Source organism: Triturus cristatus, chromosome 4_1 (genome assembly GCF_964204655.1).
Source record: "Triturus cristatus chromosome 4_1, aTriCri1.1, whole genome shotgun sequence".
NCBI lineage: Eukaryota > Metazoa > Chordata > Amphibia > Caudata > Salamandridae > Triturus > Triturus cristatus.
This window is the reverse complement of record NC_140585.1, coordinates 422,806,739-422,826,611: the sequence shown is the minus strand read 5'-3', so window position 1 is coordinate 422,826,611 and position 19,873 is coordinate 422,806,739. Positions and strand designations below refer to the sequence as shown.

At 41.1% G+C, this 19,873-nt stretch overlaps 1 protein-coding gene across 1 annotated transcript in view; it reads left to right on the top strand.

The window, feature by feature from the left end:
• The window catches only part of LOC146855060 (dihydrofolate reductase-like), a 198,543-nt gene that overhangs the window by 94,886 nt on the left and 83,784 nt on the right, over positions 1-19,873 (top strand). Inside the window, exon 5 of the mRNA XM_085652544.1 lies at positions 361-487. Coding sequence (XP_085508670.1) covers positions 361-487 — 127 coding nt within the window. The remainder of the gene's footprint in view (positions 1-360; positions 488-19,873) is intronic.

The following is a 19,873-nucleotide window of genomic DNA, read 5'->3' as shown; positions in this document are numbered from 1 at the left end:
GCATAATACTGGCTTCCGTGCCTTGCCATAAAATTGTGTTAAGAGCATTTTTTCTGTTGAGGAGATTAGAAAAGTGAATGAACCTCTCAAAGAGGAGCTGCAAGGTTTTGTAAACCAATTTATAGGGCTAAATTGTTTTGATGATTTTGCTCCTCAAAAGATTCAAACAAAAGTACCACATTCTGAGTTAGGCTGCAGGTATTTTTTGTTAATTCGCTTTCCAGAATTAATGACAACGATTTATACATATAAGTATGTATTAACATATCCTGAGTCTCATATAAAGTAAACTTAACACATATGGAATTCTCTTCTCACAGTGATAATGCAATCTGTTTTTGTTGCTTTGTTAATTTGTAGTTCTTTGCCAATGCATGCTGATTTCGTCTGCAGTGACCTAGAGGATGCTATTCAGTTGGCTCATAGACCGTCTCTATCTCAACAAATCGAGACAATCTGGGTTTTGGGAGGAACTAAATCATTTGCGGTAATTAATTCAATTTGATAATCACAATTGTATATTTAATGTATATATATTATTGAGAGCATGCTTACAAAAAGGCTTGGTCATTCTGTGTGACAACTGAAACTGGGGACAACTGGTTTATCTTAGCTTAGGAAAGCCACCTCTTTCATAAAATACTCAATGAAGGATGGCTGCTCCCTGAATGAAAAGGAAGGGGGTAGGAGTTGCAAATTTGGACAGCTTGAAATCCATACACTCATATAGAACTTGAGAGAGTGGGAGACACACTGTAAAGCTGTAGACACTCACCTCGCCAAACCTGCAGTTTTCTGGCTCCACTTAAAGTCTGAGAAACTACTATGTTACCATTGACGGAACCACAGCCGGTACTGCCAAAGGCAACTTGTGACACAGATTTGGTATTTTATAGAACAATCAATGAAACTGTGATTGTTTCTCTACCCTTTGATACTCATTCCCACAATAGTAGAAGACTGTACTATCTACAGGACAACATTTTTAGAGCATGCCTTTCCCATGAATGCCTTTACCACACATTTTTTACATCACATATGTTTGCCCCTCATCAGCCTTTACCATATATATATATATATATATATATATATATATATATATATATATATATATATATATATATATATATTACCTACTGGCGGTCGCCAGTAGGTAGTTATAGTTAGGACCACGTTTCCATAGGAAAACCTCAACATTCTATTTTGAATAACTTTGGCGCCGGTCGACGAATCCTCGCGAATTTCTCAAAATAGGTGGGGTGCTACGCTCCGCTCCTACCCTAAAAGTCTCGGGGGGATCCGTCAAGCGGGGGCTGAGATAAAAGGGGGGTCCCAAAACGCGTTTTTCCCATGCATTTTTCCATAGGACCTTTAGAACGAGCTACAGCCCGAACGGCTGAACAGAATTACTTGAAATTTGGCAGAGAGGTAGTCCCTAGGTCAAGGAAGTGCCTTTTGTAGGTTTGGTGTAAATCTGTTCAGTAGATTCTGAGAAAATAGCCTTTAAATCAATATATATATCTGAGCCCGCTTACGGTACGCTTACCGTACGCTTACGGTAAGCGTACGGTGGCGTGCGAGAGCGCGATTCTGATTGGCTCTTAGATCTTAGTAAACATTCGAATCGGTCGAAACCAGGAAGCGGCGGCCGCCATTTTGTGTATTTCACTCTGAAAAAAAAGAGTGAAAACAAGGAAAGGGGGCAATGAGGAGAGTTACAGACCCCCTAACATTTGTAAGGGGGTCAAAGAAGGACAGAAAAGTACAAAAAAAACATTTATTGATTTTAAAAAAAATCACGGGGTACGCGTACGGTAAGCTTACGGTAAGCGTACGGTAAAAAAAATAAAAAAATAAATAAATGAAAAGCAGATTTAAGAGTTTAGATATTAGGGAGCTCTAAAAAGAGCTGTTGTGTTTATGAAGTCATTTTTTAAGTGGTACCTACAAGTAAGTACCGATGCAGAGTCTAAGGTTCAAGAGGAAGACTCTGTTCCCTTCATCATTGAAGTGCACACCATCTCCTCTATAAATGTCTTGCATGTCATAACGCAAGTTGTTGTGGTAAATGGCACCCATACCATAGTCACGGAGGAAAGCAGAAACAGATTTGTTGACGTGCTTTCTTGCTTTGTCAATCTGTGGACAGAAATGATTGGACCAGTTCCATTTTTGCCTTTGGCATATGTTGGAAAACACAAAGGCAGTTTTAGGGAAAAGTGTAAACAGTTGTGCAAAGGTGTCCTTCATAAGCATTTCCAGACCTACCCCAGTCAAAGTGCCTAGGTCATTGCCACCACAGTGCACTATTATGAGGTCAGGGTGTTGGATTTGAATGAAGGATTTCACCAATGGCATCAATTGGTGCCACTTTAACCCTCTCTGACCAATCCATTTAATGTCTACATTTGGCAAAGCAAGGTCTCTCACCATACCTGTTTTCTCTGCAAACTTTTCACTCCAGAAGACATAGCTGTGCCCTACAATCCACACTGTGAACATCTTCAAAGGAGAACTGGATGCACTCAGGAGGTGTCTTTCAGTAGAATGGCAATATGAAAAGAAAGACAGTTTGGAAATGGAGGCATACATATTTTTTACAAAACAAAAAGAACTGATTGGCTGTTTCATACCATTCTAGAATAAAAACTAGGCTGTATGTGTAAATTAATAGAAGCATGTTTTGTATTGGTAAAAAAAAATGTGTAACCAAAGAACAGTACTATGGATTTGCTGTTAGGTTTGAAAAGTCAAGCACTCTTGCTCTGTGGAATTGAAACATTGTTTGGCGAACTTCTGACCTAACTCAACACAGCAGTGTTCCATGAGCTGTTGCTATGGTAGCAGGCAGAAGTCAAGTTGGGGGAAGGGTACTAGGCAGAAGTCAAGTTGGGGGAAGGGTACTTTTGGAAAAGGGTTGGTTTTCAACCAATAGAAATGTGTGATTACATTTGAAAAAAAGGGGGAAGCACTGAGATTTGAAACTTACAAGTATATGTGTGGAAAAATAGAGGGAAAGTTTGCCATTATCTGGTTCTGCTGAGAGGAGAGAGGTGAACACAACAGAGATCCTGGCTCTGATAATCTGCTGTTTGAGTGTCACATTTCTTTCACAACTAACTAATTTTAAAGGTGAGTTTACAGTTTGAGAGGGGATGTATGTGGTAACTTAAGAAATGAATAATAGAAATGGAAATTGTTTTTGTTGTAGTTACACATGGTGGTTTCATAATGTGTCAGTCTGTAAAAGTGATTTTCACTTGCCCCGAAAAAAAAAAGAGCAGTAAGTGTGCTTTCAAATTGGCAAAGAAATTTCGTTTTGGGACTAATGTGAAAACATGACTCTGTGTGCAGAGAGGAATTATAGGCAGAGATTTATTGCGTCTTGCTCTGGTGATTTCACAGTTGCATTAGATGGAAAGGGGGAGCGAATTTTTGGGGGAAGAAGCAGAGTCTTAGCACACACCCATGTGCTTGCCATGTATAGTCATGCACAGTATTTACAAGCGAGTGGGGTTTTCAGGTTTCAGTCTGTAATGCAAATACATTCAGCATCACTAAGGCTGGTTGCCCTTGCTGGAGTGTAGGCAGTCACCGAGAATACACATGGTGGTGGTCTGAAAAAACAGTTTGGACATGTGCATTTAAATAAATCAAAAAAAGTGGTTTCATAATGTGTCAGTCTGTAAAAGTGATTTTCACTTGCCCCGAAAAAAAAAAGAGCAGTAAGTGTGCTTTCAAATTGGCAAAGAAATTTCGTTTTGGGACTAATGTGAAAACATGACTCTGTGTGCAGAGAGGAATTATAGGCAGAGATTTATTGCGTATTGCTCTGGTGATTTCACAGTTGCATTAGATGGAAAGGGGGAGCGAATTTTTGGGGGAAGAAGCAGACTCTTAGCACACACCCATGTAAATATGTGTACTGTATTATAAAATGTTTTAAAAATATTAATACTTTTTTCTTTTTTTCCAGATAGATATAGAAAATTTTCGAAAACTACAAACATTTTTAAAAATATTTTTAAAAAAAACAAATGAATAAATATTTTTTCAGTGAGTATGGTAAGTCAATAATAATAATTGTAGTCTCTCAAGGACCTTGTAATGTGTTTATTGATTTTTAGTGTTTTTTAAAAAAAAAAAAAAAAAGTACGCGCACCGTACGCGTACGGTAAAAAAAAAATAAAAAAAAGTTTTTAAAAACATATGTAAAAAAAAGATGAAAGATAAGGTTGGCTCTTAAAAGAACCGTTTTGTTCATGCAGGGACAGAGGAAAGGAAGCATGGGAAAATTATTCAAAGCGACAAATGTGTTGATCTATTTTGTTGTTCACTAGGGAAACACTGGTCTCCCTATAGCAAATTAGATCTTGACAAAATGTGCATCGAATATCAACCTTCCGAAATCGAGGGTTGATTTCCAGAGGGCCAGCAAAAGGAGATTCTCCCCCCACAGATGAAGGGCTCAGCTGACCTGCAGAAGAAGGAGTCAGCCCTGCAGATGATGGTTCAGGCTGAGCTGCTGTGGATGTACTGGCTTGTCTTTCTGAAGAGTTACCTCCAAAAAGATGACCATGTGTCCTTCTGTGTACATCCTGGAGGTGTCTCTTCATGGTGTGATTCCCAAAGGAATACTTCCTGTTAGGATTACCTCTAGAAAGTACACGCTTACACAGCTTACAAGTCACTAAGGGTGCATTTACCTTTTGCTGGCCTTCAGGAAAAGTAAAATAATCCCATACATAAGAGGGCTTTTGTTTCCTCGATCTCTGCCTCAAGACAGTGCTGCTAGTGCTAGCCTCACTCTCAGAAGAGCTCTGCTGTTCTGCCATCGTATCCCAAAGACAAACCAGCTCCTTCTCCCAAGGGATCACAAGCAGAAATGAGGGGAATGGGTGTGGTGTAGGAGAGTTCTAGAACTGAAAGTAGTTTCAACCAATCAAAAGTTGTGTTTCATGATCACATGACCTACCGTACGCTTACGGTACGCTTACGGTACGCTTACGGTACGCTTACGGCAAAAGTGCGCATGCGCGTAAAAAAGACACGCGCTTGCGCGCATGCGCATAACAGTGACTCCCGGCACTTCCGCGTAACGTGCGCGTGTAGCGTACACGCGTACGCGTCCCACGCGGAGTACGCGCGGCTACGCAAATTGCGTAACTATACGCAAGCAGCGTAGGAAAATTACGGACGTTGCGTAAACCGTACGCTTACCGTGAGCTTACGGTACGCGTACTAAAAAAATAAAAAAAAAAATAGAAAAAAAGTACTGCAAATAAATTTTACATGTTTATTTTAAAAAATATATTAAAAAAAACATATTTAAGAATTTTAAAAATTTAATCATAGTCTTTATAAAAGGTAAGAAAATTAAAATAAAAATATGTTAGAAAAAATAGAAGACAAAAAAAAATTAGCATTTAAAAAAGCTTGCAAATTCACTGAAAAAACCATGGGTTTCACACACGTTATAGTTAGGAATTAGCATTTAAAAAACCTTGCAAATTCACTGAAAAAACCATGGGTTTCACACACGTTATAGTTAGGAATTAGCATTTAAAAAACCTTAGAAATTCAGTGAAAAAACCATAGGTTTCACACACGTTATAGTTAGGAATTAGCATATAAAAAACCTTAGAAATTCAGTGAAAAAACCATAGGTTTCACACATGTTATAGTTAGCTGGACATTTTACTCGTAAAAAACCAATGAAATTCCCCCGTTATAGTTAGTTCAGCTAACTATAACTCGCGCGCCCACAATGAACTGCTGATGACGTCACATATTACATCACTCATGACATGGTCAGGGACATCACTCATGACATCACTGGTGACATCTCAAATGACATCACTGATGACCTCACTGATGACATCATCCTTGTGATAGAGTGGCAGACCTCCTCTTCCCCTAATAAAACCTTTGATACACACATTCAAAAATAGAGACTAAAATTTACAAAACAATGGACATACCAATAACAGTTACAACAACCTCTTCAGTAATTCTAAGATCCACATACACATCCACTCATTCACCAACAGTCCAATACAGTCACTCATACATGTACTCACTTTTCATATGTACTCATACACCTATACATCCTGTAACACAATGCCACTCATCCATAGAGCTACTCACACACATAGTCACTCATGCTAATAAAGAATCAAACATACATTTACTTGCATATACAGTTATACACACACCACCACACTTACTTCTACGGAAACTTACACATACTTAGTCTTTTAAACAATCACTTATGGAAATACATACTTATTCATACAGGAACTCTTTCAATCTCTCACTCTCACATATACTCACATATATAAACCAATAGTCACATATACTAGTTTTAAACATATGTAGTTACTCATAAAGACACTATTGAGACAGTCATTCACTCACTAACACACCCATACATACACTCATCCACCCATGCAGTCCTGCACACATGCTCTGTTCAACACATACAAACAGTGAGTCACTCATTCATGCACCTATGCAGTACGTCATACCCCCCACCGAACCATGCAGACACTCAGACTGATACTCAAAAAACCAACTAATAACCTATATAGACACCCATGTAGCTACTCACCAACCCATGCAGCCACTTATACACAAAGTGAAAAAATGATACAGATATTTATATATTTAAACATTACTCACTAAGCCATGTATTCACTATGATACACTTAATCAGTCAGTTACATAATCAATTTTTCAAAAAGAAATCATCCATTTAGACAGTAATATACCCATTTATTCTTCCATCAACCTTGAGATATACATATATAAAACATATTTAATTTTCAGAAAAACACACATTCACTGGATGATGTCATCAGTGAGGTCATCAGTGATGTCATTTGAGATGTCATCAGTGATGTCATGAGTGATGTCACTGACCATGTCATGAGTGATGTAATATGTGACGTCATCAGCAGTTCATTGCGGGAGCGCGAGTTATAGTTAGCTGAACTAACTATAACGGGGGAATTTCATTGGTTTTTTACGAGTAAAATGTCCAGCTAACTATAACATGTGTGAAACCTATGGTTTTTTCACTGAATTTCTAAGGTTTTTTATATGCTAATTCCTAACTATAACGTGTGTGAAACCTATGGTTTTGTCACTGAATATATATATATATATATATATATATATGTATATATATATATATATATACATACATACACACACATACATGTATATATATACATACATATATATATACACACATATATATACACATATATATACACAAATACACATATTACCTACTGGCGGTCGCCAGTAGGTAGTTATAGTTAGGACCACGTTTCCATAGGAAAACCTCAACATTCTATTTTGAATAACTTTGGCGCCGGTCGACGAATCCTCGCGAATTTCTCAAAATAGGTGGGGCGCTACGCTCCGCTCCTACCCTGAAAGTCTCGGGGGGATCCGTCAAGCGGGGGCTGAGATAAAAGGGGGGTCCCAAAACGCATTTTTCCCATGCATTTTTCCATAGGACCTTTAGAACGAGCTACAGCCCGAACGGCTGAACAGAATTACTTGAAATTTGGCAGAGAGGTAGTCCCTAGGTCAAGGAAGTGCCTTTTGTAGGTTTGGTGTAAATCTGTTCAGTAGATTCTGAGAAAATAGCCTTTAAATCAATATATATATCTGAGCCCGCTTACGGTACGCTTACCGTACGCTTACGGTAAGCGTACGGTGGCGTGCGCGAGCGCGATTCTGATTGGCTCTTAGATCTTAGTAAACATTCGAATCGGTCGAAACCAGGAAGCGGCGGCCGCCATTTTGTGTATTTCACTCTGAAAAAAAAGAGTGAAAACAAGGAAAGGGGGCAATGAGGAGAGTTACAGACCCCCTAACATTTGTAAGGGGGTCAAAGAAGGACAGAAAAGTACAAAAAAAACATTTATTGATTTAAAAAAAAATCACGGGGTACGCGTACGGTAAGCTTACGGTAAGCGTACGGTAAAAAAAAAATAAAAAAAAATAAATGAAGAGCAGATTTAAGAGTTTAGATATTAGGGAGCTCTAAAAAGAGCTGTTGTGTTTATGAAGTCATTTTTTAAGTGGTACCTACAAGTAAGTACCGATGCAGAGTCTAAGGTTCAAGAGGAAGTCTCTGTTCCCTTCATCATTGAAGTGCACACCATCTCCTCTATAAATGTCTTGCATGTCATAACGCAAGTTGTTGTGGTAAATGGCACCCATACCATAGTCACGGAGGAAAGCAGAAACAGATTTGTTGACGTGCTTTCTTGCTTTGTCAATCTGTGGACAGAAATGATTGGACCAGTTCCATTTTTGCCTTTGGCATATGTTGAAAAACACAAAGGCAGTTTTAGGGAAAAGTGTAAACAGTTGTGCAAAGGTGTCCTTCATAAGCATTTCCAGACCTACCCCAGTCAAAGTGCCTAGGTCATTGCCACCACAGTGCACTATTATGAGGTCAGGGTGTTGGATTTGAATGAAGGATTTCACCAATGGCATCAATTGGTGCCACTTTAACCCTCTCTGACCAATCCATTTAATGTCTACATTTGGCAAAGCAAGGTCTCTCACCATACCTGTTTTCTCTGCAAACATTTCACTCCAGAAGACATAGCTGTGCCCTACAATCCACACTGTGAACATCTTCAAAGGAGAACTGGATGCACTCAGGAGGTGTCTTTCAGTAGAATGGCAATATGAAAAGAAAGACAGTTTGGAAATGGAGGCATACATATTTTTTACAAAACAAAAAGAACTGATTGGCTGTTTCATACCATTCTAGAATAAAAACTAGGCTGTATGTGTAAATTAATAGAAGCATGTTTTGTATTGGTAAAAAAAAATGTGTAACCAAAGAACTGTGGAAATATGGATTTTTCTGGTCAGTTATGTCCCCTATCTTGGACCCCAACGGTTCTATGTGCATGTTACAAGTACATGTATGTTCCCTCCAGTTCCAGTTATGAAGACGCAAATACATGTGCGTCCACCGTTAACATGTCCTCTTTTAGATCCGCCATGAATGAGCCGGATATTCCATTCCTAAGTACGAAAGGCCACCGCCTTTATATGGTTCACTTATGCCATTTTACAGTCCAGGCAAGTAGGCCCTGATCTTGTCATCAAGCTTTTCTGCTTTCTGCCTCTGAAAGCTCCAGTCTGAGCCTGCATCTGTGACCATGAACTTTGTCTCATCCTCTGCGCGGCTCACAGTGCCTGACATCAGCTTGCTGCCTGCCAAGAACTGTATTTCACCTTCGGAAATTATCTGCTCCGCTCCCTGCCCAATGCATTCCTGTCTAGTAGCTTAAGTAAACATTCTGCCAGCTACCGAGCAAAGGCCCGGCTTCTCTGTCTTTATGCAAGTAATTCATAGCCCTGTTACTATGGAAGATTCCTGCCCTCGCATCTAGTGTAGACACTTAGACGCTTGTACACGCACTAACAGTCAGTATAGTCAGTATAGAATAAGATTCTACTCCAAGAAGGCCTCTCTTTTGGATAACATAGTTCTTTAAACATAGGATGTTAGATATGATTTGGGATTAGGTTGACTTGACCCTCTAGACATCTGTCGCCACATGTAGAGCTAAATGTCAAGTCCCCTTCACCCCCTAGCTGCACGTCAATCACACGTCATGCTGCTGCGCGCGCATCTCTGCCAAGTATTTCTGCTGACATTACGAAATTCTTTCATGCAATCACGCCCATTTTTGATTACGCATGAATAATGTTATCTTCCTTATCAATTGTTACGCCTCTCGCATTTGCTCCGCTGTAATGCCTATTGTATAAAAGTGAATAATTATCAATAATGTATGTACTTCACTTCCTGAACCTCCGTGGTGATGGAACCTGGAGACCACGATTCCGAATCGTCCATTGGAATAAAGCCCATTCCGAACCTCTAATACCACGGATTCTGCCTCTTATTTATTGAGCTATTTTTATTATGTTCTGTATCAAATTAAGTCCCGGTAATTAAATTATTTACCACATAAATGGCGCCCGAACAGGGACACTTTCTCATCTCACGCGCCGGCGGTGCGTTGCAGGCCCGGTCTCCTGCCACAGCTGGACGGACAACAACGCGTACCAGCAGGATTTCCTGTATCTCCCTCCGGTCAAGCGGGGGCGACTGAGGCTGCGATCAACACCCAGACGAGGCGGTGAGAAGTGCGAAGTATCCCGACCAGAGCCTAGCTGAGAGAGCAAGATCCGAGGTATACAGAGGCCCACCAGGTTTCCGATGTCCTGAAGTGTCCGAAGTTTTCAAGTCGAGTCCAGTCCGGTCCAGTTCAGTTCAGTTCCGTTCCGAGGCCTTCCGTTCCGAGCTACCCGGTGAGTACCATTACTGGGGAGGCGTTCTGGCGTGCACATAAGTTGTGCCGGTCCAGACGGGTTTGGGTACACAAATCCGGTCTGCACTGTTTTAGCAGTGTATCTGTACTGTTTAGCAGTATATCTAGTATATCAAGTATATAAATTCAGAATAATTCAGTTAAATGCCGAGTATTATGTTTAGTGATTAAGTTTTTCTTAGATCATCGTCATCATCACCGTTGCTCATTTAAATGTTAAATGTTAAATGTATTGATATGTCCTGCATGTGGTATGAATGACTGTTCATTATTGTGTTTTATTGTATTAAGTTTGTTCAAAACCAAGTATCAGACCAGTTCTCAATATGCCGCTCTTTTCAAAACTAAGACAGATCACAACTAGAAAAGGGGTACTCGAAGAAGCTGTTCCCATTCCTCCTAGGGACACTCCAGGGTACTTCATGTATCATAAACACGGCCTAGACGCTATATTATTTCTTGATCTATGGGTAGACTACACTAAGGAATTACCAGAAAGTCAGAGGTGGCCCGCAGCTGGGACCTGGGATGCAGAGTGCATCGTGAAAGTAGAGGAAGAATTATGGAAAAAGAAAGCTAGACAATCACAGAAGGACGCCATTGAATTATGGCGTAAAGAATCGTATAGACGCACAGAAAAAGCACGTAGACAGGAAGAGAAGAGTAAAGAGAATTCAAATAAAGTTCAAGAAAATCTATTAAATGAAGAAGGTACACGAGTAAAATCAGAACAAGTAGACAGACAAAGACATGCCCTTATGAAGGGTATGTATCCCCTTCTGGCCGAGGGATTACCTAAGGCTACTGCGGGGATACCAAAAGACTTGCCACCCCCATTATTTCCAATAAAGGTACATCCTAAGGGGCATCCTAGAACCGCAGAAGATGTTTTTCTTTCCTCATATTTAGATGACGCAGCTCCCGAGTATGCTAACCCCGCCCCACACAGACCGTCGGCCGGGGAGGTTCAACGCCAAGATCCTGTATCTGTACCTTTACAACAACAAATCCTGACACAAGTTCCGGCAAGCACGTCCGTTTCCACATCTGTTCCTACAGCTACTTCTATAGCTGTGTCCACACCTATAGTTGCTGTATCACGTTCTACGAATCCTTTCACGCCCGATACTCCAGACGGGGCTACCGGAGGTGCTACCAATATTTTTTCTACGCCACCCAGAATAAATAAACTTACCTTTCAAGAGTCAGCACACCCACGTACCCCCAAACTCATAAATTCCCGCACGCTTAAAGAACTTCTTGTAGATTGTAGATATGACCCTGTGCCCGGCAAAGAGGACGAAATGATCCTGGCATCATTACGTATCAGACGAGCCGCGGTGTATTTAGGGAAGTTACCAGGAATGACTATGCATCTAGATAATATATATCATTTTGTCCAGACAGGGCGAGATTCTGAATGTATTAACAGAGCTATGGAATACCAGAAAGTGGAGATACAAGGGGAACTGTTACGTTTCCTCATAAATTACGTAATCAGAAATCAAGACCGACCGGGGGTAGACCCGGAAACAATGGAAACTCTTACCAGATGGAGCCAGAATATATCAGAAGGGAGACATGACAGGCAAAAATGTATAATAGCCATGTGCAGAAAGATCCGTAAAGAAATAGAACGCCTACACGAAGAGAGATTAGCGGTAGACCAGTTTGAACAAAACGAGGAGGAGGAAGGATCAGGACTGCCCACAGGACAGTCAGACACCATAGCCTATGTAGGTAGAGGAAGATCTTGTAATAGTACTAGATGTTTTACTGATCCGATACGTCCGATATGTCCAGATAATAACAGGAATTTCCAAACACCTATAATAAATATAAGGTCCCCCGAGCATTCGTTCCAAGCCGCTGACAAATTACTGCGAGAACGAAGGGGTTATCATTTTCTCGATTCTATGGATGAACAAGAATTAGCCAGGTCAGCCGTTCATTGGGTTGACAGTCCCGGAAAGTATGATGATGATACAGTAGCACACACATTTTTGAATCTCACCCCAGATGAACAATGTTTAGCTGGGATTTATATGATTCAACAACTTCTTATACTATATAAAAGCCAACATTCAGATCCTGGTCCCTTACCTGATATATTGACTGAATTACTCACGAATAGATGGAAAGGTTCAGGTACTAAGTTAATTAAGGAAATACTAGAATCTAGAAAACAGTACATTCTTTTTGTATGTCCAGAACATGTTTCATTGCCCATCAAGGAAAGACCGATGTATTACATGGACAGACAGAATCCCTTACGAGAAGTACACCCAATAAAGGGCGAGGACAATCAGTTTAAACGTGTATATGTATATACGCCCATATCGAAAATAGAATTGTTAGAAATGAAGAAAGTGGTACCCAGTCATGACAAAGACCCAGCGGGTTTCCACCGAGAAATTAAAGACATGTTACTCATGGGCGAGTATACCTATCCCGACATTATGACAATATTGAAGGTATTAATGCCTGCTGGCATTTATGAAAAACTCAAGGAAAAAGAGTGGGAGGTAGGAGACCAAAAGATAGATTGGACAGCATTAGAAAATGAAGAAAAGGCCCGAGGTCCAGGTTCGGGGCTTGGGGACAAAACTAAAGCACTACCAGGTTTACTAGTACAGGTATTGCCACGTTTATTAACCACGAAAAAGGAAGACTGGGGTGCAATCTCAGCCTGTAAACAAAAGCAAGATGAAGACACTAGTGATTTCTATGCCCGATTCGAAAAATGTTTTGGTATAAATAGTGGTATAAAAGCAAGTAGCGAGTCATACCCACATCTGTTTGTGACAAAATTAGTTGAAAATTCTTTGCCCCAAGTGAAGAATAGAGTATTAAAATTCGAGAGTACATGGCAAGGTAATACCCCATCACAAATGTTACAAATGTTACAGTACCATTACAATAGAATTAGAGAGGAACAAGAACATGAACAAAGACGGATGAAAGACACGAAAATGAAAATGCTAGTCTCTCAGACAGTTCCAGCTGAAGGACATAAAAAGGGTACGACACATTCCGGTGATTCAGCAGGACCTATAAAAGGGACATGCAACTATTGTAAACAGCCAGGACATTACATACACGATTGCCCAGTCCTGAAGCGTAATATCGCCACAGGTATTACAAAAGAAAGACCACGGCCACCTAGACAGGATCAGAATGAACAAGGAGCACCGCAGCATGCACAGGCCATGCCAGCTCCACAACAGTCTATACAGTTTGTGCCAGCCGCACCAGCGTTGCCTGCTGCTGCCACACAAACCACGACACGACAGCTGTACCAGACCGCACAGTATGACTATCCTGATTACCAACGATATGCATGAACCAGCCTAGAGAGGGAAGTTGACTTACCCCTTATCGAGGTCCCTGTAGACCAAGAAGGACCTTATGTACATAGTGAATTATTAGGCCAAGATAGAAAATTTTTACTAGATACAGGGGCAAGTCGAACAACTATAAAACGTAGTGAAGTTCCAGGGGCACCCCTCTCAGGCTCACAGAATATATCCCTTGGTTTTTCAGGAAAACCTATTGTTAATGAAGTATCACAGCCTCTTCCACTTACGATAGGACCCTTGACCAGAACTACAGATTTATTGCTTACTAAATCATGTCCAGAAAACTTGTTAGGTATAAAAACACTGAAAGCTTTAGGAGCTATAATATGTTGTTCTCCGGAAGGAGTAAGATTGTTTTTACGTGATTTCAAAGGTCACTATGTGTCTCGAGATATGGATTCCCGACTGCAGACTTTACCGATACATTTATGGGCACAAGGCCCTACAGATGTTGGTTGCATGAACATTACACCATATCGAGTCACACTAAAGGCAGGAGTGGTACTACCACGAATGCGACAATACAAGTTACCCCCAGATGCTGTAATGGCTTTACTACAAATCATTGACGAGCTTATTGGCCAGGGAGTGGTTGTGGAGACCGACTCCAATGTATGTAATTCACCAATAATTCCAATTCTTAAACGAACTGATCCAAAGGCTCCCCCAGTATATCGATTGGTTATTGATCTGCGCGAATTAAATAAATGTATTGTACCACAATACCCCGTAGTTCCAGACATCTCTTCATTACTGACAGCTATTGATTCCGAAGCAACATTCTTTACTGTAATTGATCTCAAGAATGCCTTTTTCAGCGTCCCAATAGATCCGGAAAGCCAATACTTGTTCGGATTTAGTTTAAATGGACGTAGCTTTAAATTCACACGCGCACCTCAAGGATTTACAGAAAGCCCCAGCATCTATAGCCAAGCACTGAAACGAGAACTTGACAGTATCCACATGCCAGTCAACACTGCTCTGCTTCAATATGTCGATGATCTGCTGATCACCGCCCGAAGCGAACCTGAATGTGAAAAAGCATCACTGACGGTTTTACAATTTCTAGCCGAAAAGGGGCACAAGGTGTCCCCTTCTAAGCTGCAATTCTGTGTCCAGCGAGTTATTTACCTTGGTCACTCGCTGTCCAAGGAGGGAAGGCAGCTTACACCAGATCGTATCCAGCTAATTGCAAATATGCCAATACCCAAGACACAAAAGGAGGTGCGGGCTTTCATAGGCCTCACTTCATATTGTAGGCAGTGGATCCCTCAGTATGCATTTCTAGCAAAACCACTCATTCAATTAACAACACAGGAGGCAGCCACATCGACTGTCCTCCCTTGGACTCAGGAACACACACTAGCTTTTGAAAGCTTAAAGAAAGCTCTATGCCAAGCACCTGTTTTAGCAACACCATGTTACAGAAAACATTTTACACTCTTTGTTACAGAACGAGAAGGTACTGCCTTGTCAGTACTCACACAGGAGCAAGCAGGATCACACAAACCGTGTGCTTATTTTTCTAGTACATTAGATCCCGTAGCTCAGGCTCTGCCTGCGTGCCTGAAATCAGTGGCAGCGACAGCTTTAGCAATCAGACAAAGCGATGCCATAGTGTTAGGACATCCATTGACAGTACAAGTACCACACGCAGTAGAGGTTCTTGTGAATCGAACGCAAACACAACACTTGACTATAGCGCGACTTACAGGTTACGAATTAACATTGTTTCAGCCACATATAGAAATCAGACGTTGTAACACATTGAATCCTGCCACACTTTTACCTGTAAATGGAACAGACCCACTAGCTCATGATTGTATTGATGTTATTACAATAACGACAAAACCCAGACAAGACTTGACAGATGTCCCATTGTCAGATCCAGACTTGACGTTGTATGTAGATGGTTCATGTATGAGAACAGGTACAGGAGAGTTAGTGGCCGCTTACGCAGTCACAACAGACACTGAAATTATTGAAACCAAGTGTATAAATACCTTGTCCGCTCAAGCAGCAGAGCTCGTCGCTCTGACACAAGCCTGTATTCAAGCCACAAATAAAAGAGTCAACATATACACTGATTCACGTTATGCATTCGGAGTTGTACATGACTTCGGCGTGCTGTGGCGAGAGAGAGGTTATTTAACTTCTCACGGTGCCCACATTCAGCACGGACCCCTCATTCATGCCTTATTAGATGCAATACATTTACCCATTGCAATATCGATTATGAAATGTAAAGCTCATACGAAAATTACTGATATCATTTCTCAAGGCAATGATCTAGCTGATAGAACAGCTAAACAGACTGCTCAAACTCAAACATCCGACATGACAAAGACAATAGTCCAGACACCAACACATTGCATGATGGTTAAGGATCCCGCTCTTGATGTAATTGACATACAGACACATGCTACTCCAGACGAAATAAGGAAATGGACTGAATTAGGAGGGATCCAAACGGATCAAGGATGGATGACGAAGGAAAAATCTGTGTGGTTCCTTCCTGATTCAATGGTCCAAGTCATTATTAACACTGTCCATAGTCCAGCGCATCTAGGAGAGAAAGCTATGCTAGACAGCATTCAACATATTTGGTTCAACAAGCATTTACGAGCAGCAGCGAAACAAAAAGTTCGTACCTGTATGATCTGTTGTCAGTTTAACCCAGGAAAAAGCATCCCCGTAGAGCAGGGTGGATTTCAGCCTTCTGATCACCCTTTTGAAATCCTCCAGATGGATTACATCCAGATGGAACGATGTCGAGGATTCAAATATGTTCTCGTAGTTGTTTGTGCTCTTTCCCGTTGGACAGAGGCATACCCGGTTTCAGATTACACTGCCCCGACCACTGCCAAGCAGCTAGTTTGAGAATTCTTCCCACGATACGGTTTACCACGTGCTGTCTACTCAGATAACGGCCAGCCGTTCTCATCCGAACTAATGAAACACGTTTCACTTCTGCTAGGATATCAGTGGAAGTTTCATTGTGTCCGACACCCCGAGGCAGCAGGTCTCGTGGAAAGACATAATCAGACCCTGAAAATTAGATTGTCCAAAATATGCAGGGAGAAAGGTGTCGACTGGGTAGTAGCATTACCAGTTGCACTCTTTTACATGAGAATGGTAGCACACTCTCGAACAGGGCTATCTCCGTATGAGGTGATCTTTGGTAGACCACCAAATATGTGGGGGACGCCTATACCACGTAAAATAACTGATATTGACTGTAATATGCTGACAGATTATTTGGCTTCCTTGATGTCTGCACTACAATCTTGTCGTTCACAGGTAGCTGCAGCTTTTCCTGACAACACTGAGGTGAAACCCCATGACGTAATTCCAGGGGATCTCGTTTTAGTGAGGAACTTTGATCGAAAGACTCAGCTGGATCCTAGGTGGAGGTCGCCTCAATTGGTCTTGCTCACCACAAGGACAGCCGTGAAGATCGAAGGCAGAAAAGGCTGGGTACATTCAAGTCATATCAAGAAATTTTATGGACTACCATCGGATATAAAAACTACACCTCGTGTGTCTTCACCCATTGACTCAAAACTTCCTTTGGTTGACTCAAGTAGTCACGGACATTATAAACTAAAACTCAGATCTAATCAGTCGGGAAATTTGATTGTTTAAGTCCTCTCCAAGGTGAAGCGGTTGAATTTGTCTCCGACATGTATCCCTTAGATCTGAATAGAGAAAAAACCCGAAAAATGTTGAAACGACATACATATTGTAAATCACTGCGTAGTCATTGCACAGTGACGTTATTAATTTTGTTTTTCTTAAGTTTTTTTATAATTATTGCAAGTATATTGTTGCACATATATTATCCTATTTCTAGACATGTTTATAATATTACTGCTGAACATTCTTTTAGTGAATTACCCCCGCATGAATTGTCATACAGATTTGCGCTGCGCAATAACACTTTTATTAGTATGTTACATCATTCCCATCAGGTTAGCAATGCTACAAATTGTTGGATATGTGGCCGACTCCCTCCCTATCAGAACTATAAAGGAATTCTACCCCTTTTTCCATACCCGTTCACACACAACGGCTCCTGTGGAGCATGGTTTAGTTTAATTAATTCCTTAGATTCAAATTCTGCAGTTTATCAAGACAACTGGGTATGGGGAAATCTGAACTTATTTTTACTTAAAGTCTGCCACCCCAACAAGGAGGGACTTCCCAAAAGAACAGGAACTGATCTAGAAAATGAAGTATATGGATTAGGTAACTTTACGCTTAATCTTATGATCCTAAATATCGAATCCGAAGCTACTCCAATTTTGCCCGCCATGTCAGTATTTCCAGTAAAAGGTGAATTATGTGTAAGAAAGAATGGTTCCATACATATGGGCCATAGTAGATGCACCACTGTAATAGAATTCAGTGATCAAGGCAAGTCGACATTCAGAGCTTCCCGCCATTCCTATTTTATATGTGGTCAGACGGCATATGTACGTTTGCCTCTAGATTGGGATGGTACCTGCTACATTGGATTCCTTTTGCCACCTGTTTTCCTAGCTCCTCCTGATTATCACAGAAATACTCATTTAGTACACAATAGAGAAAGGAGAGATCTCCCAATAGTCGATTACACTGAAACAGCATGGGAAAAATACACAGATTTCAATAAAGGTCTCTTTCCCTATATAGGTACCGTTACTAATAGTAAGCTGATACGTAGATTGACTAGAACCCTTGAAGCAGTAGTGATCGAAACTATTTCCGCCTTAGGCAATTTAACAGAAGAGCAGTCTGCTATGCGGATTGTTGTGCTTCAAAATCGTCTTGTCCTTGACGTCATCCTGGCCGATAGGGGCGGAGCTTGTAGGGTCATCGGATCAAGCTGCTGCGTATTCATACCAGAAAATTCGCCATCTGTATATAAAGCCATAACCCGCCTTCATAAGATTGTAAGCCAGATACACCAGAATCCAGGCACCTGGACTTGGTCCGGTTGGTTTTGGAGCGTGTTATCAGCCTGGGGATGGAGAGTTCTATCCTTCCTAGGTATTGGCCTTCTCATACTATTCAGTTGCTGTTTATGCCTACAATGTGGACCAGCGATTTGTGGTCTGTGTACCACATCGTGTATTCCACATCAAGATTTTCGTTCAAAATCCCGGAAGAAGAAAGAAGAACAAATGATGCTATATGAACAGATCAATGGATTGATGAAGATTGATATCTCTTGACGGGCAAGTAGGGGACAAGGAGGGAATGTGGAAATATGGATTTTTCTGGTCAGTTATGTCCCCTATCTTGGACCCCAACGGTTCTATGTGCATGTTACAAGTACATGTATGTTCCCTCCAGTTCCAGTTATGAAGACGCAAATACATGTGCGTCCACCGTTAACATGTCCTCTTTTAGATCCGCCATGAATGAGCCGGATATTCCATTCCTAAGTACGAAAGGCCACCGCCTTTATATGGTTCACTTATGCCATTTTACAGTCCAGGCAAGTAGGCCCTGATCTTGTCATCAAGCTTTTCTGTTTTCTGCCTCTGAAAGCTCCAGTCTGAGCCTGCATCTGTGACCATGAACTTTGTCTCATCCTCTGCGCGGCTCACAGTGCCTGACATCAGCTTGCTGCCTGCCAAGAACTGTATTTCACCTTCGGAAATTATCTGCTCCGCTCCCTGCCCAATGCATTCCTGTCTAGTAGCTTAAGTAAACATTCTGCCAGCTACCGAGCAAAGGCCCGGCTTCTCTGTCTTTATGCAAGTAATTCATAGCCCTGTTACTATGGAAGATTCCTGCCCTCGCATCTAGTGTAGACACTTAGACGCTTGTACACGCACTAACAGTCAGTATAGTCCGTATAGAATAAGATTCTACTCCAAGAAGGCCTCTCTTTTGGATAACATAGTTCTTTAAACATAGGATGTTAGATATGATTTGGGATTAGGTTGACTTGACCCTCTAGACATCTGTCGCCACATGTAGAGCTAAATGTCAAGTCCCCTTCACCCCCTAGCTGCACGTCAATCACACGTCATGCTGCTGCGCGCGCATCTCTGCCAAGTATTTCTGCTGACATTACGAAATTCTTTCATGCAATCACGCCCATTTTTGATTACGCATGAATAATGTTATCTTCCTTATCAATTG